Source organism: Lasioglossum baleicum, chromosome 18, assembly GCF_051020765.1.
Source record: "Lasioglossum baleicum chromosome 18, iyLasBale1, whole genome shotgun sequence".
NCBI lineage: Eukaryota > Metazoa > Arthropoda > Insecta > Hymenoptera > Halictidae > Lasioglossum > Lasioglossum baleicum.
Genome location: NC_134946.1, coordinates 8,310,598 through 8,334,127, shown reverse-complemented (window position 1 = coordinate 8,334,127; position 23,530 = coordinate 8,310,598). Strand labels below are relative to the sequence as shown.

At 36.7% G+C, this 23,530-nt stretch overlaps 1 protein-coding gene across 4 annotated transcripts in view; it reads right to left on the bottom strand.

Annotated features, from left to right (window-relative positions):
- Positions 1 to 277: 277 nt before the first annotated feature.
- Mib1 (E3 ubiquitin-protein ligase mind bomb 1) overlaps positions 278 to 23,530 on the bottom strand; it is a 640,458-nt gene continuing 617,205 nt past the window's right edge. Inside the window, exons 10-16 of one of the 4 annotated variants that reach the window (XM_076442503.1) lie at positions 10,430 to 10,649; positions 9,382 to 9,692; positions 8,495 to 8,669; positions 6,814 to 6,900; positions 6,097 to 6,298; positions 4,608 to 4,765; positions 278 to 3,832 (exon numbers count right to left, since the gene is read on the bottom strand). In XM_076442503.1, coding sequence (XP_076298618.1) covers positions 3,692 to 3,832; positions 4,608 to 4,765; positions 6,097 to 6,298; positions 6,814 to 6,900; positions 8,495 to 8,669; positions 9,382 to 9,692; positions 10,430 to 10,649 — 1,294 coding nt within the window. In that variant the 3' untranslated portion in view covers positions 278 to 3,691. Of the gene's footprint in view, positions 3,833 to 4,607; positions 4,776 to 6,096; positions 6,299 to 6,813; positions 6,901 to 8,494; positions 8,670 to 9,381; positions 9,693 to 10,429; positions 10,650 to 23,530 lie in introns of all 4 variants that reach the window. The other 3 variants (XM_076442502.1, XM_076442505.1, XM_076442504.1) reach the window with 3 other exon arrangements.

The window sequence follows — 23,530 nt, the reverse complement described above, 5'->3', positions numbered from 1 at the left end:
GTTATTTATGATTCAATTCAATATTTAGGTGAACGCAATTATTAAGATTAAATCAAATTTGTTTTTACTTGGAATTTTATAATTTTTACATCAATGCAATTTGAGATGATTTGCGAACGATTAGAATTTGTTCGAGAACGATTTAAAATTGCATGAAATGTAACTAGCAGTTTTAATACTTCAATTAAAATCAAACGAAAAACTAATCTTGATTTATATTAGCAATTAAAACGATTAATGTCAAGAAAATTGTCAGAGGAGCGCAAATTTAAATAAATTAATAGATGACAAATTTATTTATTGTTATGCTTCGATAGAATACAGTTGAAATAGATACATATGCCCATTTTAGTAAAACAAATATGAAATATTAAAATAGTAGTAATGCGTACATGCCATGATGAAGTATTCGCATTACAATGTTCCTTATCCAGAAAACCAATACATATAATACAATGGCATCTTGTAACTTCAATTAGATAACATTTAAAAAACATTGAATTGTTAGAAAAAGTTTCAAACATTCTGAAAAATTGAGCAATGAAAACATTTAATGAAAAAATATAAGCAAGACTACATTTTTTAACAATATTGTATACTTTGATAGTATCAATATTTTAGAATAAGACAGTGACATAATTATAGGATCCCATTGTAATATATAATTCGCATGTTCGCGTGTTTTACAATTTTTTCTTTTATAAATGCAATGTATCAATATTTCTAAATTAAATATTTTTACAGAAATACTATGATAGTAGGAATGACTTAACGCTATACATGTCGCTTAATTTTAGAAATTACCTAATTTAAGATGCCCAATTAACGTACAAAATTAAAATATTTATTGGTGAACCGATTAACAAAAATATCCGTTTCTAAAATTCGTTATACACGAGTGTTGAAACCTTAAAAATTCCAAAAATTAATAATTTTTTATTCTGCAAACAAATTGCAAAATGAATTGTCTTTTAGTTTTTATATATATACTAATAAATATTTTCTAAACTCGAAAAAATGAATAACTTTGTATTATTTATATAATGTAATATACTTTTGTTTGGAATTGTAAAAATTGGAATCTTAAATTAGATATTAATATCATATAACTATATCGTAAATACAATTCACAAGATTCCTAATCTAAGCAGTTACATCGTCTATTCTATGTATAAACATTCGGAAAAGTACTTATAAATGGAAGAACGGGGTGGCAATATATAAATTATTGCATAATTAATATTTGGATAGGGCCATGGCTGTCTCTATTGTGCGTTCTTAATGCTAATTAACATCAATCTTAATTATACACTAATATCTTCAGATCATGTTGCTGCAAATTATTTAAAATTGTTCTAATTAATTTTAAAAGCAAAAGAAAAATGGAGAAGACAAATATGAAAGGAATTCATTAATTAATTTTATAATCGTTATTAGCTACAGCAAAATTATATAATATTTCGGAGAGCTTTGTAGAATTAAGTATAATAATTTTATAAAAAAGAGGCCAAATATATGTTTCCAATTTCCAACAGAAAAAAATCGAAACATTAAACCTCGAATATACCCAGTCAGCCAGGCCTGCCTCGAGTAGAAATCGAGCCCATCTGCCGGGCAGAATCCAGGACCGAGCGTTTTGCTTACTGGATACGATTACAAAATTATATTCAAACAATAAATTTTGTTAATTGTATGTTTATAATACTAAATTTTGCTTCCAATACTGCAAATATTAATTTACAATTATATATTTTTATAAAACATTATTCTAGCTGCATTTCCTAGACACAAACACACAAATACATATTATGCATAAATAATGATCGTACTAATTTCGTTGAAAATTTTTGTAATCGAAACAATTGAAGACACGATTATAAAATTATAATTAAATTCTGACAAGGACTTCCACAGATATAATAAAGTAATTCTTATCAATTGTGTTTTGTTAATCTTTGTTTTTTTTTCTAAATGAATATTGTCCAATTAAATGTGGGTAGTCGTATATATACATACTATATATTTACAGTATTAATTGTAAATTTCACTAAAACTATTTTTTAATTATTTAGATGGAAGTAAGTGTGGCTTTTTGTTAATCATTCTTCTGTGTCCATAATATAATTAGAGGATAAACTACATCTTTTACGGCTTACAAAAGTAATTGGCACTATCCATTGTTGTTGTATCAATTAAGGAAAACTTGTGGCAGTAATCATTCTGTCTAACAAGTTTTAAACGATAAGCGATTTTATAGATTTTGATACGTTGAACACAACTTCGAGAACCGTTTTTTTTTTAACTATAGTCCAAAATTAAGAAAGATGTTCAAGAAAACAGATGTTGCACGCTCCTAAAAATTGTGTAAGTATGTTTCAATGTTTATAATTTTCTAAAAAAGTATACCGTTGTGTTCGGAAGAGTTCACAGAATCGTTCTATGTGAAAGATATTTGTATATAACTTTTACGGTTAAAGCGGAAAAATTCTCAAAGTTGAAAATACGACAAAATCAATACTTGACCGTGCTGCCCATGCTGTAAATATTTGTAACATTATAAAGATATAAACTATTGTATTCAGGTGCAAAAAATAGTTTAGCTTCTAAATGAAATTTCTGAAAAACTGAGAATGATAAAAACTGTTTTCGAAGGTAGTGTTCAGTACAGCAAAATCCGTAAGAATCACCTATCAGTTATCTCAAAATTGATGTTGAACAGCAGTTTTAAGCCGGAGGAAGAAGAAGCACGACATATTTACAAGAAATTCATGTTGAACGATTTTGAGACAATAGGATCCCAAAAGAACGAAATTCAAAAACTCGTTTTCAAACATTTAGACGCGCGCGCAAAAAAAAAGAAAAAATAACAGAATGGACGATGAAGTAAGAATTTTCTTGTCCCATATTGATTGCCACACCTAATCAAGGAAAGCAAGAATTCTGTGGAAGCTTTGCTAGTTTTGTAATGTTCGCAGCAGTGCTGATTACACACTCAATCGAATGCAACCAAACGATAGTTGTGCGCATAATTTATAAACCAGCATTAGTACTCAAGCATGGAAACACTGCAAACATTCTAATCGCTTCATACTACTCGCTAGAAAATAGTTATTACAAAATTCATTACTGCGCCCCTAAAATTTAATAATAAAAAAAGAGAATAAAGACAATGTACTGTTAATAACAATTATACTATTTGAAAACCAATATTTTCTACGTCCCAGTGAAACATTATTTCAACCTCATGCACTCTCTCTAATTCACAGTCATCTTTCTTTCTTGACAATTAATTGCAATCGCGTACAGCAGAATTAATGGTCAAAGTCGGCTCAGTCCTAGAAAATAACCCAATATAATACCTCCTGCAACCTACAAACGATGTTATTGTCATTATCCTAAGCGCTAACACACTTGACGGTAAAATTAGAGAAGCGTAGAAACACTTTGACAGCTGACAAAATGTTGGAGTAGAATGAATTTGATCGTAGCAGATCAGGAAAAAGTGAAACTGCGAAATTCAATGATCATCGATCATGTTCGCGGGTGATAACAATTGCTGAGAAGATGATTACACCCCTTAGAAATGCTACGGTTAATGTAAAAAGTTCTTTATAAATACTGGCATAATATTCAATTGTTCTTTCATGGTGTTTCATTGAAGATCTGGCAGAGGAAGATTATTGTTTTAAGTTTAATAAAGTAGAATGCGTCTGTCTACGGCTTTCCGGCATATTGGACACTCTGACATTTGGTCGCCGCACATTTGACATGTCCCGTGGCCGCAAAGGAATATCATGTTCTTTAAACGGTCCAGGCAAACAGGGCACATGGTCTGAAAAACGAGAACAAAAAATATACAGTACTGTTGAATCGATGAAATATATTCTTTTACATTCTCCAACGTCTACAAGCCAGAGGAAAAGAGTGCAATGACTTTAATTAAGATCGTTCAAGGTCACTTAAGAGACTTATAGCTTGTAAAATTTAGTTATTCATTTTTTTATCGCTTAAATTGGTTTCTACAGTTCTGCTAAACCACTACAAATCTTAGAGTGTCGAGACCGTACATATTAGTACTGCAATAAGTAAATCAAATAATAATGTTCTACCTGAATTGCAACAAACTGGAGTGGAATAGAAAATTTTCTTTCTTAATATGGTTAATGTTACATTATTTTTAAATTCTTCTAATGTCTTAATTGCCTTAAATTACACCAATTCATTTTTGTCATGAATGCATAAAATCCGCTGTCCAATTATTAATGTATAATACATTTATTAAATAATTTCTGAATGGAAATAAAAATTTTACGTTTTCCAATAACTTGTGTACTATATGAACACAAAAATTAAATATTTTATTGCAGTGGCTCTACTGAGATAAATAAGATTTGTTTGAGTGATTTAGCTGTCTGTTATTTATATTTCTTTGTTCAGGAAATTTCAAATGGAGGATATTATCCAATAGTCTTGATAATGGTTTGACGAGCATACTCGAAGTTTCCACGGCTTTGCCGGGCTGTATGTATATCTTATGTGCATTATATGTGCACGTAATCACCGGGGAAGTTGTGCGTGTAATACAACCAATAACGCTTAATGCTCACCTGTTCCTTGATGTCCTGTAATTGCTGTTCAAGTTTCTCTATATCGCTGAGGGTTTTATCGATGCTTTCGTTGTTCATAAGTGTTTCTCCATTGTTGATCACTTGTTTGCTGGTTGCTGGCTCCTCTTCGGGGTCGCTCTTCACCTCGGATATGTTACCTTGGCATTCAATAATAATTTTGCCATGAATACGCTGTAGTAAATCCATTGCCGTTTATTTAAAATAACTTAAATTAGTAATGAAACTAACGCAAACTAAATTCACGATTGCACCAAATTTCAACCCTTAATATTGTCCAGGACGGTAGTTACACAAACATGTAGGATTATCAAGAGTTTTTATTATATTTACTATAATATTGTACCAAAAAATTTTTCAAAAATCTGGTATGCAGCTTGTTCTAAGATACATGTTTGATAATTTTTTTCGATTTTTTGGTTGAAGATTTCGATTGCAAAAAATTGAAAATCTCCGAATTTACTTATCGTTACTCACCGACTATAAAATCTGGAAAAAATTGGCACACAGACGATTCGAAACGCGTGCCGAACAATTTCTTAATACAAGTGCATAGATGTGGTAAGCTCACTGCACATTTCCACGTGTTCTTACGCACATAAACATCCGCAGTCTATTTATAGGGAATCCTTTAGCCTTGATACTTGCAGTTTACATTAGTATGAAAGCTACGGTGCGTTTGGTTTCGAGAAATTCTGATTAACAATCAATGTTTCTTAATATTTGAACATCGTATTACAAATCGGCGGAAGGCCGATTTCATTAAACGACGTAGTGTACTCAACTCTACTGTTTCATATTATTCCGACTCTTATGTTGACTGATAATTTGTTTTCAACATGCTATATATCATTTTCCGTAGATTTTTTCACGCCGATTTCAAATCTGTTCAACGAAACAATTATTACATTAGTTTTGTTCACAAAAATCGATTTCTTGCAAAATCCTGAAGTCGTAAACAAATTTTGAGACCAGATCGCACAATCTTCAACAACCACACAATTTACACAGGAAAGATAGCCCTTCCAGATGATATTAACGCGATTTATAAAAAAAATTTGTTGCTCCCCGTGTTATGTTCCAAACTTGTATAAAATTTTTGTTAACCGTTAATATTGTCTTCATCTCGCTATAACTTTGTAAAGAACCAACATAGCAACAATTTGAAACAGAGCATCTGAAACTAGAGGTTTCAGGCTTTCAAACCATTGTTTAACGATATCGATACGGCAATTTTTGACGGAGTTATGATCACGTAAAGTGGGACCAATTTTTCGGGTTCGCACAAGTGATCCCTTAATTCTTTTGAGGAGTGTAGCTTCCATTTCTTACAGTTGATGTAGAAAAATTTTGTTTTACATAAAAATCCGCAGTCTAGTCATACGGATTCCTTGTTGAGTTTTCTAAGAGTATGTATGCTTCTCATGGAATTTCATGGACTACCGTGGAAAACCGTTTCTAATCGTTATACCTGATGCATTGATACCCTTGACACAAGTGACATCCCCTCCACCCCCACAGCAGACGGACAAGGGCACCATGTGTTGAATTTGAGCTCTGCACAGGACGCATTTTTTCATTAGGGCTGCGCAGCCTTCGCATGCACACATGTGCCCACAGGGTCGAAATAGTACTCCAGCTTTGCGATCCGAACACACGACGCATTCCTCGATCTACAAACAAACAGATTTTTTATTTTTCCAGTTTTCAATTCCGTCGTTCTCCAAAACGATTTTGTTTACGCGGCCTTCGGGCTTTTTCTATTATCTTGTAACTTTGATCTCTACCGTTTTTGCTCGAGATTCTAAAATATAAAGTACAAGTCATGTTATTCAAATAATAATAATAATAATAATAATAATTAAAAAAAAACAACAATATGTTGGCTAAAGAATTGTTGAACATAGTGTCAAATTTAAATTATACAGCACTATTTGTAATGTGTTATGTTTTATCAACAAAGAGGGCGCAACGTGAATTGAATCTGAAACGTGTTATATTTTCTAAAAAGTCATTTTTCATTTTGGAGAAAAACATAAATCATTCTACATATTAGGAAAACGTAGAATATGAAAGTATATATATCATTTTATATTTTTGCATTATAGGATTCACTTTGTCGCGCGTCAACGGTGTTGATTAATTCTTCGCGACTAATTTTGTTTCGATTTTAAATGAAAATAATGACCGTATACTGCCGTTTCTCGGTCCCGTGAAAAATATTCGATCCACCATGCGTTGACGAAGGGTGCATCACCACCGGATCATGCTGCATCTATTTCATAAACAAATTGTCTTCCGTTTAACAGAGTTTCGCTAAACAAAAATATCGTAAAACCGTACGAGAATGTCTGCCATGGAAACTACTGTGATTTTCCCGAAGCTGAAAGCACTGAAGGACATCAAGTCAAAGACCCTCTTTGAAAGAATTGTTTCTTCCATTTCTGACCTCGTATGACCTTGAAGGCCATTGTGTCGTATACGAATGAATTTGTCTTGACCCACGCTTTCATATGATATCAAAAAATATATAGCATTCCATTTAAAACAATTGAACATCACCTTCATTTCTAAACGAAAATAGTGCAAACACAAATAAATTACATACGCCAATATGTTGCTTGCAAAAATTTGTCCTTTTCCATATTTTTTTCTAATATTTATCATTTGCAAGAAAAACAATGGCTAGTTATTACTATTGTGCGAATAACTTTATAAAATTGTATTCGTTGTATAGGGTGTTCACTACAAACGGAAGAAAATTTAAAGGGTGGTTCTCCATGTCGATATAAGACGAAAAGGAAGAATAAAAGTATTAATCCTATGGACTCGGACTTATTTTAATTGGAAAATTAAACATTTCTTTCGACCTAGAATAATTCCATTCTATATTAATTCTTTTCTTTGTATGAATATGACATTGATATAATATCTCACACAATACTTAAATGTTTAGTAATTGATTAGATACTAACATATTTAGTAATGTAAACAATATTTTGAATAATGGTACAGCAATTTTTAGTGGCGCTTCAGAGTCGCCACTCGAGTGCTAAGGGTTAACAATTAAAAATCCGTCTAAAATGTTGCAAGCACGTATCCGTTATTTGAAGCGTGACGGCCGCGCGTGTCTATGATGTACGCGACGCGACGTCCTACATTTGTTGGCCGGGTTGCAGCATTTTAGGCGTATCTTCAAACGTTATTAAATTATACAATAGACAATTATACTGTCATGGAGAACCACCCCTTAAATTTTCTTCTACCTGTAGTCGAATCGATCCTATTGAAATCACCGACACTGTTTTCACCGCGACAAACACTTCATCAACTCTAGAGTTGACCAACAACAGATTCCACTAACAGCAGCCTTAGCTAACGGCAGTATTAACCGACATCATTAACCATATAATATCAGTAATACTGTACGATACTATACTACACTATCAGTCTCGTTTATTTCAGTTTTTCCTTGCTAAAGCGCATGGTAGAATATATTTATGAGTATAGCGTATTGACTGTAAATGTACACTGACAACAATTGTCTTTCTGCCCACTTATTTTACACGACCAATAGTACAAATAAATTTCTAATTTTATTTTCATCATATGTAGCGAATCACAGCAATATTCGGACACTTTTAGAAGCACGGTAACTTTTTAAATATTGAAACATACGACTTGGATTTTTCGAGTAGTCGGAACAATTAGTTTACTAGATTATATTCTGAAGTCGATGAAATGTTATTGGTGAAAACAGTGTCGGTGATTTATATAAGATCCAGTCGAACACCCTGTATACAGAAAAATGTTGCAATATTCAGGATAAAATTGAAGGATTTGAATGCAAGGATGCGATGAATGCACACCTTCATCCTCGTCAGAACGTTCTCCCTGCAAATCAGACACTTCTTCACCCTCGGCGCACAAGTGTTGCAACAGGCAACATGTCCGCAGGGGTTGAAAAGCATTTCACGCTTTCCATCTGAGCAGACCAAACACTCGTCGATTGTCGCTGATGGCGGAGTAGTTCCAATACTGTGCCTGGAAGCATAATTACATTTAGATATATGTACACCATCAATTGATCGATATTTATATCTCATTCTGAATTTAAAACCGTTATAAAATGATATAGTCCATTTTATTCGTGATTGTTTCCGACCCTTCCAAATTCTAGAGATCTAAATCTTTATTTTACTACAATATATTAGATCGAGTCATAAATAACTTTCGATACGAACAATAGATTCTACCTAGCTGCATCGGAAGCTATTTATGACTCGACCTAATAATTGAATAGATTTTATGCAATTACAATTGCATAAAATTTCTCATTACACTGTGTAAATGAATCTTTTGAAATGCGCGAAACAGAGAATTAATGTACAATTTGTTATATCGTTTTGGTTTTGCTGTACTAATAACGTGTAATTAAGAAGATAAAGTTTTATGGAATTGTATAAAAATATGTTATCGTTCCTCAATGCCAAAAAGTGATCTGAACTACATTTATATCCAAAATACAAGATTAAAATATTTTATTCTATACTCCATATTATTGAATGAAAAATATGTTCTCTAACACAATCTCCCAATTAATACTCCATTCTGTGTTCATTAGAACCTCCCATTAAAAAAACGATTCTATCAATTCTCTATCCGCAGTGTTCCATACAAAGTATTCCCTCACAACTATTTCTAGCAAAATGGAAGCTCCGGAATTTCCAGGAAGAAAGAGATTAGGGTTACTAACGACTCCCTGTCTTTGTGGCAAGTAGTCAGCGTTTTGCATAGGTTCGGGTCTGGGCACAGGTCAAGGGGCGTTTGTCCTTTCTTGTTCTTGAGTCCCAGGTCTGCGCCATGAGCGGCCAGGAAGCAGGCGATGAAAGAGCTACTCTTCTTGTCTAACCCCTGCGCTCCTAGACAGATCAGGAGACGTCCGACATCTTGCACGTCCTGCAGCTGTCGCAGCTGTGATAACGTGTGATATCGCAGGGCCTCGTGCAGAGGTGTGTCGCCGTCCTTGTCAGCCACGTTCAAGTTCGCGCCTTCGCGCACCAACAGCTGCGACAAAATTTATGGTTGCTGGTTAACTGTCCGCAAACAATACCATTTCATCCTCTAACTAGTCTCCTATCAATTACACATTATCTCTTAAAAATGCATATGCCAAAAGTTGTAGACATATTGGAGTAATTCTTTTTATAGTTTATCTCAGGAGCAATTTTCTATTTACACTTTCTCGACAGCCGATCAAGGCTGATGAAGTGTTGGGACTAAGAAAGCAATCTTTGGAGATTCCGTTTGGGAAAAGTAGTGGACATTTTGAAAGAATTCTTTCTGTGTTTGAAAGGTGACACTTCCAGGCCTTTCTCAGAATTTTTTCGTTTCCCCATATTATTTATAGTTTTTCTTAGCAGTAATTTTTTATTCGTACCTCCTCGACAGCCGATCAAGACTGACGAAGTGTTAGGACTAAGAAAGTGATCTTTGGAAATTTCGCTTGGGAAAAGTAATGGATATTTTCGAGTAATTCTTTTTCTGTTTGAAAGGTGACACTTCCAGGCCTTTCTCAGAATTTTTTCGTTTCCCCATATTATTTATAGTTTTTCTTAGCAGTAATTTTTTATTCGTACCTCCTCGACAGCCGATCAAGACTGACGAAGTGTTAGGACTAAGAAAGCGATCTTTGGAAATTTCGCTTGGGGAAAGTAATGGACATTTTCGAGTAATTCTTTTTCTGTTTGAAAGGTGACACTTCCGGGCTTTTCTCTAAATTGATTGACTGGTTCGGAACGTACTCGGACGATCTGCGTGTGCTGTCGTTCGACGGCGAGGTGCAGCGCGGTCTGCAGATTGACGTTCTGCAGATCCAGGTCAGCTTTCCCAAAACGCGCCAGCTGTTCCGCGACTTCCACGTGGTTGTTCAAAGCGGCCAAATGGAGGGCCGTGTACCCATCGTCCTTCTTCTCGTCCACCAGCCACGGTCGAGGAAGTTTTGACAGCAGCACCCGCATAGCACTGCAATCAAATAAGAATAAAGGTTCCAGTTAATTCGGGGACTTTTGGGACGCATTACGTGTGACTGCAAAGTTCGTATCACTTGTCATTATAAGGCCACAAACTTTGTTACTTAGAACTTCAATCGTCTTTAAAAGTTTAAAAAATCGTGACGTCAAGATAACAAATCGAACAACGATCAACCTTAGTTCATTTTGAAGCTCCGAGTTTCAAGAATCATTAAATCATGATTTTATTTGTCTCGTGGTCAAGTTGTTAACAAACAATTTCGAAGCAAGCCTATCGGCAATCGCAAGTTTCGGTCGATAACGCAATATGGATTCGTTATCAAAGACCGTGCAATTAATTATTCGACAAACGTTCGTAATTCGACGCGGCGCTATTGCCTCGCACTAGCGACGATCGGCGCAATTAACCGATGATAAATCACATGAAATCAAACAGATATATTCGTCATTTAGGTGTTTCCCTCATCGATCGGCGCGATACGCTTCGTTTACCAAAATCATTTCGGTTTATAATTGCGCCATCATTAACACTGCCGTCTATTGATCAACAAACACCCGTGACCTCTGATTAGCAGCATACGGAACCGGCCAGATCCGCCTAATTAATTTTTCGAAGTCCCGAATCATTAATACCAAACAAAACCAAACATTTCCATACAAAACTTTGTCAATCTTTGTAAAAATTAAAGAAATTAGCCTTAGTTTGTTTAATTAGCGTAGTTGAAAGTTTATTTCGAAAATTAGGGGAAATTTAAATGTACCACGTGACGGAGCAGGCTCCAATGAGTAAACAGGATTTTCGTATTTGTTTTTGGAACGTTAAAATGAAGCTGTTGCGAATTTTTTCGCGGGTTTTCCGGGTCAGTTAATCAATTTACGGGTATCGACACAATGGCGGACGCTCTCGATCCCTTTTGAATATTTATACCGATAAAATCGGCCGATTCGCGGGTCGTGATTGCAGTTGCAGTTGCACTCGACCGTTTCCCGAGCTCGCCTTAATATAATAAAAAAAGGGAAAAAGGAAAAATACGGCAGCCGAAGCGCCGTAAAATTTTGATGGCCTTTCCGGCGCGAAACCGGGAGACGTAAAACGCGTAACGGCCCCCGAGAAATCGAATAAAATGGCGGGCGTGGGCTGTTACGCGCGACGGGCAAATCGATTCCCCACGATAAAACGACAATTATACCGAAACCGCTGCGAGTAATCGACTGTTTGCGTTAATCGCGCAAACAGTATTTTTCTGTTTGAGCCGGCTGACCCGATCAATTTGCTGTCCTTATTGTTCGGACTGTTGATTGGGACCACGAACACGCAAATATTAACATTCAGAAAATAAATACCGGGCGGGGTAGACGGTTCGCGAAATATTCTGCCGATGGTTTTGGACAGGAAATAATTACGAACGTGTTCGGGTCAATTTAACATATTAACGAATTCCTGAACGATTGTCGATGTTTAATGTATTGTAACTTCGTGAAAAAATATCGTACAGTGATCAATCTTAGCTCATTATAAAGAGCAAAGCTTCTACTTTTCAGTCCCTCAATGAAATTGAAATTTACCTTATTAATCTTTGACTTGCCATTACTTTGTAAAAAAAAACAATGACGCAACAACCTATTTTAACTCATTGGAAAGATCGAAGTTTCTGCTTTTATCTCATCCCTAATTTTTCTTCCACAATTATTCCCTGCCCAAGAAAATTAAATATCACAAACCCATCGACGAAAATCTGTTAAAATCACAGTTAACTTTACGTTAAAAATGTGATAAAAGTGCCCGGAACGAATTTAGAGAAGACGAGTGAGTAATTTCGATTGGTAATTTCGTAATTTGACTCTGGATAGTGTGCCTGTAAATTCGAAGCAAGTTTCACGTTACCCTGGAAAACGGAACCTGACGGTTATTGAATGTGTACGTGACAAGTTGAAACACGTGCACGGGTGCACGACAAAAACATATGCATGTCCGCTGCGCCCCAACCGTGCTGCAGCCTCGAGGAGGTCCTCGAGGGGGACAGCTGTCACATCTCTTTCCGCCTATGGCCTCAAGAAAACTCTGTCCATGGGGTCCGACCTGGCGTAACCGTAGCTAAGAATGTGACTGTCGTAGAAAGGAAATCTTTCGAATTGGAAACGTCTACAGAAATTAGAACGTCACTCCTATTCGTGCATTTGGTTCCAGAGAATCTCTTTGTCTCAGTTCATTCGTCACAATCAAATCTAAGTCGAAAACGTAAATTCTACTTAAAAAGTCATCGATTTTCCAAACATAGAATTAATTATTCGGTTGCTGCATGTGAAATTGTTCGATTTTAGAATGCAAGTATTAGAAAATGTTTCGATCAAGAAATGCTATTACAGTTAGCGACCAAAAATAACAGTTATTCTAAAATTTCCTACGATAAAAATAATTAATAAAAAGTTGATTATTACTGAAATTTAAGATACTGTACACAAAATATAAAGAAAAAAATTCGAGGAACGAAATGATTAAAAAATATATATCGAATTTATACTTTTTCGTTACAAATAACTGTTAAGTGGCAACAATTAACAGATTGAAGTCTGCCAACAACATGAATTTCGACAGAGGACCAGTGGCACCGTTCTATAAAAATTGTGGGTCAAACAATGTTGTTATTTTTGAAAAAATTTGTAACCAAAACTAGCATGAACGTGTAGACTGAAGCACGCCAGAGGCTACGTAAAATTGCTGTTGAAGGCACCATCAAAATCGATGTCCCACATCCCACAGCATCGGAAAGTATCGTCGAAGCTGTATCAATTGTGGACCGATACGTCTACAGTAGATTCGTTGAGTTGTTTATTGGAATCGATGAAGGCATTTGTCTTGTCTGTAGAACTGCTTCGTCCTTGAAGTGTAGTACACTTTAAAGTCGAAGCAACGGGGACCAATTGCAACGGGGACGTTCGCGTGCGTTACGCAATACGCGCATAAATTAGCGCGCGATTGAGCGAGTTAGCGAGACGAATTAATTGATATGAAAGATTCGATGGTTCGCGATCGCAATAATACATATATCGTGTTGTAACGTTGTGACGTCAGCCGATGGTCGGTTGCTGCAGATGACACCTGTATGACGTATCTTCTGCCGTGTACGTGTTGTCACGCGCTCAAATATCGAACATGTCGCTGTCACAGGGTGTCCCGTTCTGTTAGACGCGAGCCAGTGACATGCACAACCGTACGTCGCATCGTGTTGCAATTTGCTCGACGGCGAATGCTAGATAAACCAGCTCCCTGCCACTCTCCAACTATCTATCGATTTTCCTTTGACTTCCCGATACTTTTTTCCTCCGTCTCCCCCCTCTTATTCAAAGGGCTAGCGTAGTCTTTGGAGATCGGCAGAACCCGCTATTTCTTCTCTTCTGCTCGACAGAAAATTACGAAAAAAATTCATGAACACTCTATCCGATTTCTTTTTAATTCCAGAAACGGAGTTACCACGTTCAAATTATCGTGGTAGCTGGATCTTATTCTGATTGTTGATGTGTATTTTTCCCAGATTTTTCGGATTGGGCGAACATGTTTAAAAAAATTGAAGATCTCTAGAAATCCATACTTCTCTCAGAAGTTTCAGAGGTATCGGTCTTATGAAAATTCGGTGGTGAGACACTGTCGAGAGCAATGTTCTCAATTTTTGTCAGATTTTTCTTTATACGGCATCATAGATAATAAAATAGTTTCCATGCATGTTTGAGCATCTTGTTCCTTCTTGGACCGTTCGATCCTTCGGATTCCGGCGTTATCCTTCAGATTTCGGAGTACCTACGAGTCCATGGCGCCCCATAGAAATGTTATTATGTGTAAATCTCGCTAATGAATGGCTCGGTTCAACATACTCGCGGCGATACCCGCTCGAATCTCCTTGTCCGCGTCGTATCGGTATCATCCTACACGTGTGCCCGACCTTACATGTGCATATAAGCATATATCGTGCGTTTAGTGAGTCACTGACAAACGGGGCATCATTGCAGGGTCTGCCGCAGCACTCTGTGCACTCGGCGCACTGTTCCGCCGGTCTCTGCTCGATCGCGAGTGAGTCAGTCGCGTAGTGCTAAATATAATTGACACAGTGCAACCTGGGCCCCGACAAAACACTTCGATATCTGCCTCTCGAAGATCCGAGAGCAAAACGACATTCTCACGGGTAAATCAGGCTCGTAGACGAGATGCGCAAATATATCTACCGATGTCCCTCGACTTCCTTTTTCATCCCCGATCCACGCGGATCTACCGTGATCAAGCCAGTGTATGGACGCAGTGATCCTTTTCTTGTCGATCCGGGAATTATAGATGTTGTTGCTACCGCGCGGGTAAGTTGCGTTTTGCAGTGATAAACATTGAATTTATTTCGTTCGGACCCGGGATCGTCGAAAGTAGAGGAATCAGGTTTTGTTATCAGTCTAAGTTGATTGTCGTACGATCTTTTCTCGCCAAGTTATTGTCAGTTGAACATCGGGATCGTTTAATTACAGTTTTTACCAGTCTTGGATCGATAGGGCACATTGTGATAGATTTTCCGCTGCGAGGAGGTTATATAGAGTAATGGGACTTAGCTGCATTGAAAGCTGAGGCTTTGAACTTTGAAATGAGCCGAGGCAAGGTGTCACTCGATTTTTATTAACGAAGTTATAATTATAACTAATTAGTTAAAGCTGTAAATTGTAACAGTAACCTAGAAGTAAGTAACTTGAGAGTATAAGAAGCAGAAGCTTCGAGCTTGAAAATACACCTGAGTAGATTGTTGTCCCAATATTTGCCACCATGTTGCAATAGATCAAACGTCGACGATCAGGTTCAATGATTCTGCAATCTTAATAATTGTTTGATAACAGTGAAATTTACAATTACTTCAGGAAAGTGGAAACTTCACTGTTTAAAATGAGCCCAGATAGATCGTTCTCCGATTTTTTCGCCAAAGTTGCAATAGATAAAAAATTACTTTGTGCACAAATTCAAGGTTTAAAACGATTCTGTGAAATGACTATGAATACTCAGCACTCTGATTCACCAAGGGCAACACAAGCCTTCTTGCATTGTCCCAAACTGCACTGCCAATGACACTGTCACATTTCTGGCAGCGTTCAATATTTGATTATAACTTCGTAATGAACTGTTTACAAACTTTCAAACTTCCTATAATTGTTTTCTCTATTTTTCCAAACATAATTTATGTTTGTGCAGTTTGGAGAAGTTCGAGCCACTCTGTATAATTAATGAGAGTCTCAACAATCGCGAAACTGCCTGAGAAAAAATTAGTAACATCCAAAAACATGTGACGCTAGGTTAAACGCATATGTATCAATGTTGTTAGAAACGTGAGTGTCTAAAGTCCAACGAGGTAAATGTCCCTATTCGCAGTTATGCTCTTGTTGCCGACCAATTGTGACTACTCTTAATAAAAACTGCAAACTAACCATTCAAGGTTATGAGATATAAATACATTCAATCAGTTTAGATAGTAATGTGTAGAACTGGAAAATGGCAAAACAATTTCTGCAAAAGTTTTCACGAAAGTTAATCAGCTAAAACAATTTATACTGGATTTCTCAACACGTATATAATTTTACCGCATCATATTTGAATAAATTGTATAATATTATATATAAGAATAACATTTTCAGCAAGCTGGAAAAATTTATTTCACTCTTTTGTACCTTATCAGCGTTAAGATAAATGAAAATAAATTTTGAATTAAAAAATATACAAAAATATACTTGTATAGTATAATAAATATTATACTTTAAATTATTGTGTAAAAACACGATTCTATGGAAATCAAAATAAAATAAAAATTTTCTAAATTCGTTGCGAGACAAAAATTGCACAAGAGTCAATTTTTAACTATTTTAAGTTGGAAGTAGAATAATAATATTCTTATATTCTTCTAATACGTTTACCAACAAAATATAATAATGAAAACTTCATTCTTTATAAAAGAAATTTTTGGGATGAGGTTTTGAATAATTCCGTTTCAAAAAATATCGCTGTTATTAAAAGATGTATTCAATTGAAAAAATTGCGAAAGCAACAACAGCAATAACTCTCAATTTGCACTCTTACACGGTCGATAGAGACGGTCGCTCGCCATTATATGTTATCATTAGCAGAAAGTTTGATAATTGTTTTGAACGCGGCGCTTAATTAATTTAAAGGTCAATGTAACGTCCGGAACGAGTAAACAAATAAAGCAATGTTCGCGATAGCGAGTCCCTAAATCGCAGAATGGTTTATCTCGCAGAATTCCATTTATCTTCGTTCAGTTCGCATGCGTCTTCCTCACGAGAGGAGATTGTTTCGAAGTTTTCGGATTTCCTATCAGTCATTCGCGTCGAGGAGCCGGTTCGATCAGAACTCCGCGTGATAAATAAACCTTCAATTTCGCGTTCCGCGTCTTCCTGTCTATCAATTCTTCAATTCCTGGTCCCGCGAGAAACGAGAAATTTTCTGAACATTGTGTGTTACCGATAGTTCATTAAATAATGGCCAGATCTACAATCCACGTCTAACAAATGTTACAATTATTCATTAAATCTTTCGATCTTGGAAAATCACTTCAAACATTCAAAAATAATTTTAAAAACATTTCATTAACAAAATATTTGAAGTAATACGAATATCGATTCTAGGAAGAAGCCAATTTTTTAGTATTCGAACATTGCTCCCTTTCATTTTATTTCGTAGGTTTAATATAATAACATTTAAAAAATAATGTTCTCCCCGTGTTTTGTGTTCTCTACAATGACCTAATGACTTTTTTCAGTACAAGAGAAGTAGGTTCCAATTTTCCAAATGCTTCGATACGTTGTTTTTAAAAATTGATTACAATCGTTATCAAAGTGGATGTTAATAAATCAAAAAATCCTCGAATATAACATATAACAATTTTTAAAACAATAAAACCGATTTCGATGGCAAGATTGGGGCCGACAAACCAGTGCGTGTAAATCGGTTGACCGGGTCGCGCGTCTCCTATTGATTCGCGATTTGTTTAGTGGAAAAGGTGAATTAGGGCTCGAGTTAATGGAACTTTCAACGATGCACAACCGTCGACATTGTCAGTCGAACACTGTCAATCAGCTCGTAGCTCTGTTGTTATATACGCTTGATTTGCTCCGGTAAAAAAGACCTGGTTGGGCAGGGCCCAATTGCATTGCCATGCAATTCCACTCTTCATGTCGTTTACCACTTTTTAATGATTTTTTAAAATATTTATTAACCTATATCGAAGACCAAATAAATTTCGCAAAACTGAGTTGTCCAAATAACATAGATATTAAAAAGCGAGCAACAATAGCTCATGAAAAAAAAGGCACATACAGATCGAATTTAGTAACCTCCTCCTTTTTCGAAGTCGGTTAATAAAAAAGAACGATCAATTGTTTTGCAAGTAATCGTAAACAAATAAAATTTAGAGAATGACATAACCCTAAAATTCTCACTAGAATTTATTACTATTTTTCTTATTTCTTTGTGCAGTGCATTCCAAGTGGACGGGGTTTCGATGCCAGAGTTGGGCAAAATGTAATTTCAATTACAATTACTGTAATTTGAAATTGCATAAACAAAATTAGAGTTACATGTAATTGCAATTTGATTTCTGCAATTTCCAAGTAATTTTAATGCAATTGCAAAGTAATTGTAATGGGTAGTTGTAATTACTTAACGCTAAAATGGCACTAAAAAAAGGTAATTAGATACCTCTCTCTCTACTGAATAGCATATTATTAAATTATTAGATTACAACTCTTAAGAAATGTAATTAATTACTGCCCAACTCTGTTCGATGCTCTTGGCATCTTGGTATTCAATAATAATTATTGTTAAAGGACAAAAACAATTATGGTCCACTAAACATAAAACTATTTTGGTCCATACATGACGTACACGGAGTTACATAAATATCGATAAACAATGAATAAGAAATATCTCAAAAAAAAAAAGATAAATTTTTAAATATTGATTCAACAAATAATTTTTTCTGATATTAAAACACTCAAATTTTTAAAAAATAATTGCCCTCGACCCTCCAGTTCCCGATATATTAGCAAAAATGAGGTTTCCACCCTCCTTTGAGGGCTATTTTCACCCCCTTAACATGAGTGTCAGTAGCTAAAAAAAAATTCGTGTGCAAATACTTTCTGGGTAATGTCCCTTGTTAGAGCGATGTAGAAGATCTTGAGCACTATCTACCCTTCATTGTGCAGACAGCCGACAGTGGGTGTGGCGTGTTTGCCCCCAGAAGCCAAACACGGCTCCAAAGGGCACTCTTCACCCATATCTACCAAATCAGTGCCACCAAAGGAAAGTCTCCATAAGAAAGGAACCGCGATGCTCGTGTCTATATCGTTATGACAAAACTAACTCCGAACGGCAAACGTTACTCATTTAAAGTTCGAGTGACCCGGAAGACGGAGATGCGAAGAAACTGGGGAGTTTGGAGTATTTGAACCAAAACTAAATCACTATCACCAACTAATTCCATTCGCGGAGTTCAGGTTCCGTGTGGAGATGTGGGGGCGGAATGAAAGGGAGAGAGTGAGAGCGAGAGCGAAGGAGAGAAAAAACGTGAACGAGGAGTGGGAGGGAAAAACACGAAGCACTTCAATCGCAGCACTTTGGCCCGAGCCGTGTAATTTATGCGTTCAATACCCGACCGCGGCACCCGGCCAGCCATTCCGGCCCTCAGAAAAAATATATTAATTCCGGGCTCCTTTAAAAGTTATTGCAAAAGGAGTTGGTTACGCGAGTCGCGAAGGGATAGAGGGGGGGGGGCTCTAACTTTCCAGCGTCGATGAAAACGTCTTCGCGGTGGAATATGCTGGCGTCATGGACAAATCGCAGGTGAACAGTGCGCGAGCCCCTGAAGACCGGCGAACAGCGATCAACAGCTTCTCTGGTGGCTACGCCTATGCGGGAAGTCGAGAAAGTCACTTTCGATATTGTTTTGAGAAACTTGGAGGTTTCTTTTTAACGAACGGTTTGGTACTCGACCGCGGAGATCTCGATAGCGCATGCAAGTAATTTTTTTCAATGAAAACTATAAGTAAACAATATATAGAGATATGGCGCTATTGTTCGGTTAATTTGATTTCTTAAATATTGGAACAAGAAGAATTGTTTACTGACCAAATCCGTGGGCTTTTGGGCTAGAAAAGCTAGATAAATAGCCGTCTGGCTCTTGTAGATACACTCTAAATTAGGGTAAGGGTACGGAATCAAGGAATCAACGAAACCACGCCTACTACAGTCACTGCACGCTGTGGAAACAATGTAATCATGCTTCCCAGATCAGTATGTATGTACAGTAGAAGTGACGGAACCACGCCCACTGTTTGACAGACTTTGGAGACAAGGAACAAGAAAGAGACTCACTCGGCTGCCTTCAGATTAAGCAAGGCCAAACGTTAGTCTGAGGAGCACCGTTCTCTCTCCGTTGAGAGCAACGAAGTCACGCCCACAAAAAACCACGCCCCACGTATCAATCTAACGCTAAAATGAGACATGTTATAACCAAAATTTCTCTAAAATTGCGTTATGAGCCACCAGAGAAGCTCCAAAGACATTGAGAGCAACGAGGCCACGCCCCCCAAACACCAATCTACCTCAAAAACCAAGTACTATCCCAACTGAATTAAATCGAATAAACAAAACTCCGGTAAGAATCGCTTTTCAACCGTTTCCTCCAGCTCTCTGATGGAAAAATGAACCACCATCGCACCCACCCTCTAAGATACACGTCTCCCGACACCGTCATCACATTAGTAGCGATCTAGGCCGGTTTTAATGACCTTCTCCCCGGTTGAAAAACAGAATTACCCAGAATAGAATCAAACAATACCGGGCCGGAGATGGAAAAGAGGAAAAACCGGGGATCAGAGGGAACAACGTCTTTACGCGGCGTTGTCTTTATAAAGCAGCTGGTAATTCTCACGTTATCAGCGAGATTACGACGGGGGAACAGGAGAGGACCTTAAATAAGATCTTAAAATACAGAGCGGTAATCCTCGAGACGCCCGGGCGACATAACATTTTCATTTCACTGAAGTCCCCGCCCCGTAGTCGGAGAGCCATTCAGCCCACGGCGAACTCCAATTTTCTATTCGCGTGACTTTTTCGCAGTGAACCGTGTTGTCCGGCACCCGGGATGAAAGCTGCGGAGCCGAGCTCGACTTATTTCCCATCGTAACGACCCGACGTGTAACGAGAAAAGCGAGGGATGTTACGTTATTTTCGAATAATGAGTTTGTTTGCGTCGGAAGCTACGCATAAATGTAGAAGACTGGGGGTTGGGGTGGTCGCCAGTGAAAGAAGTTCGCGTGCCCTTCCGTGGCGACGCCTTTGCTTTCCGATTGAATGCTGCCCTCTAATGTAGAAAATGTTGATGGGGCCTTTGGGTCTGTTCTCATTAGGACATTTTTATTTTATTAGCGATTTTCTATTAGCAAATTTCACGGTGAAACACTTTCTACTTCTTAAATGGAAGATTGAGTACTGATATGGTCCGATTAGACGTTATTTGCCAAACTATATCTTATATGTTGTCATAACTTCTCGGAATCTCTATTATCGATAGACAGTCAACATTCATGTTACTGCTTTTCATGCGAGTGCTTTTTATAAAACAGAAAATAAACGTGTAGGACGACTTTGTATCGGTTTTTACGGTTTCCAACAAACCAGGATAATAATTAATTTCATAAGAACGCTATTGAAGCTTAATGAATCCGAAGAGCAGCAAAGGGGTGTAAAAGGTGCTTGAACATTTCATTAAAGAAACGTTAAACCATTTCCCGGTGATTCTCTAGTTATATGTAGAAACACGGACAAACTCCGTCCGGCCGATGTGTGTATCGGGTTACGAGTTCGCCGTTGAAAATAGCCTTTACGCGCGTGTACCAAGTACCAACGCGTGGGTTAACGCAACCTATGGCTGTGTCGGAATCTGACTTCCCCCCTTTAGGGCGCATTTTTCAAGCTATAGAAACGCAGTGATCGTCAAAAAGCAAATCCGTTGCACTTGTACCTCATAGGAAAGCTGAAGAACTTTAATCCTGTCACACAATTTTATTGAATTAATAAGAAATAGTTGCATAGAACAAGCCTAGAATTAATATGTTACCCATTTTCGATTATAACTTTAAATCAACAAATTATGTTTCATTCATAACGTCACACTTTAAAGAAACGGATATGTCCCACAACACAGACAGAAAGGGATCGATCATTTTATGATACAATATGTAAAAATAGTAAATGGCTGAATTTACACCACGAGGAACCAATGGGGGTTGAAAGCTTATCTCAGGATTTTATAAAAAATTGAAGAAAATTGGACTGGATTAAAAACTTATCACACGATTTTATGAAGTTGAAGAAGATTGGAGTTTGGATTAAAAACTTGTCACACAATGTTAAGAAATTCGAGAAAATTGGTCTTCGTGAGGAAAATTGATGGATGGAAGAAAGTATAGGGTCGCGAAGGGTAATTGTATAATGGGAGGACTCGGTACGGTCGATGGAAAGCGAATTTGGACGCTTCCTGCAGCGTCGCGACGCTGTTTTCCGTTCGGTTCAGAGGAGGAATCCTTCAGCTCTTGCGTCGCGACGTCTCCGTCCGTATCTAAAATTACTGGCAGCAGCCGAAGACGATGCATTCGCATTCGGTCCGGTGAGCCGTGCGAAAACGAGAGCCACTACAGGCTTACGGCCTAATACAGCCCCTATTTTTGGAGCGTCGCGCTGACGCCACGGCAGAGACAACTTTTCGCAAAAGAAAATCGACGTTCCTTTCCTCCCCCCACCCCTCCGTGTCCCTCCTTCCTCGGCATTCTAACCTCAAGAATTATTATTGTCAACCTCTCCCCTTTTCTCCAAATACAATCGTAGAAATGTGTCTTTTAACCCTTTGCAGTCCTGAGAAAAGAAAGATTAATATTAAAATTACGAAGGAGTATATGGTATTTGATATTTAAACATTAAAATTTTTATATAATGTCGCTATTATGATAAAAATGACCCCATCCTCCATTCAAGTTCTTACCAGAAGAATTAAAGATTACAGTTATTTAGGACCGCCTGAGAAACATTTAAAAAATTGATATATCCCTCACTCTTTCTTTAAATCATTATAGAGAAATGCTTTTTATATTTAAACAACTAATTTTTCCTAGAAAAACTGTTGTTATAAATGAACTACAATTACTTTCCTTCTCCCCAGTTTACCCTCAGCATTTCCTTTATTATTTCAATAATTATATTACACTAATTCATGTTAAAAAATTAATATTTCTATAGAGTCGTTGTGTTATAAGAAAAAGATTGTGTAATAAATTAATTTTAATTATTCCGCTCACATTGTTGAAATTAACAATCTTCACTGTCATTACTACAGCAGCACAAAAGCTGTTTAATTAATTAATTTAAAAAATACGAAGAATTCCGCGTTGAAATATAAACGTATAAAAATAACATGCGTCAGTGAATGTGCAATCATTTGCACGTCAACTGTACGATAGGTAGTCAATGTGCTCGCTCGTCTGCCCTTCCACATATCCAGCATTATTTATGTACAATGATATTTTAAGTTGGATATTTGGCAACCACTTCTGGCGGAAGAACGAAACTCGTTTGCATTCCAAGCTTATCATCTCATCTGCAATTTCGATACTCGAAATAGCTCACATGTGATCATACTCTTCAGTAAACACACACAACCTACGTAATAAAAAAACTAATTACTGGAATGCAAAAACAAAAATTAAAATAACGTACTGCCTAATCGAAAGTAGTATTCAAACATTATCAAACATAATACGATAAACGATCGAACCTTTGCGCCG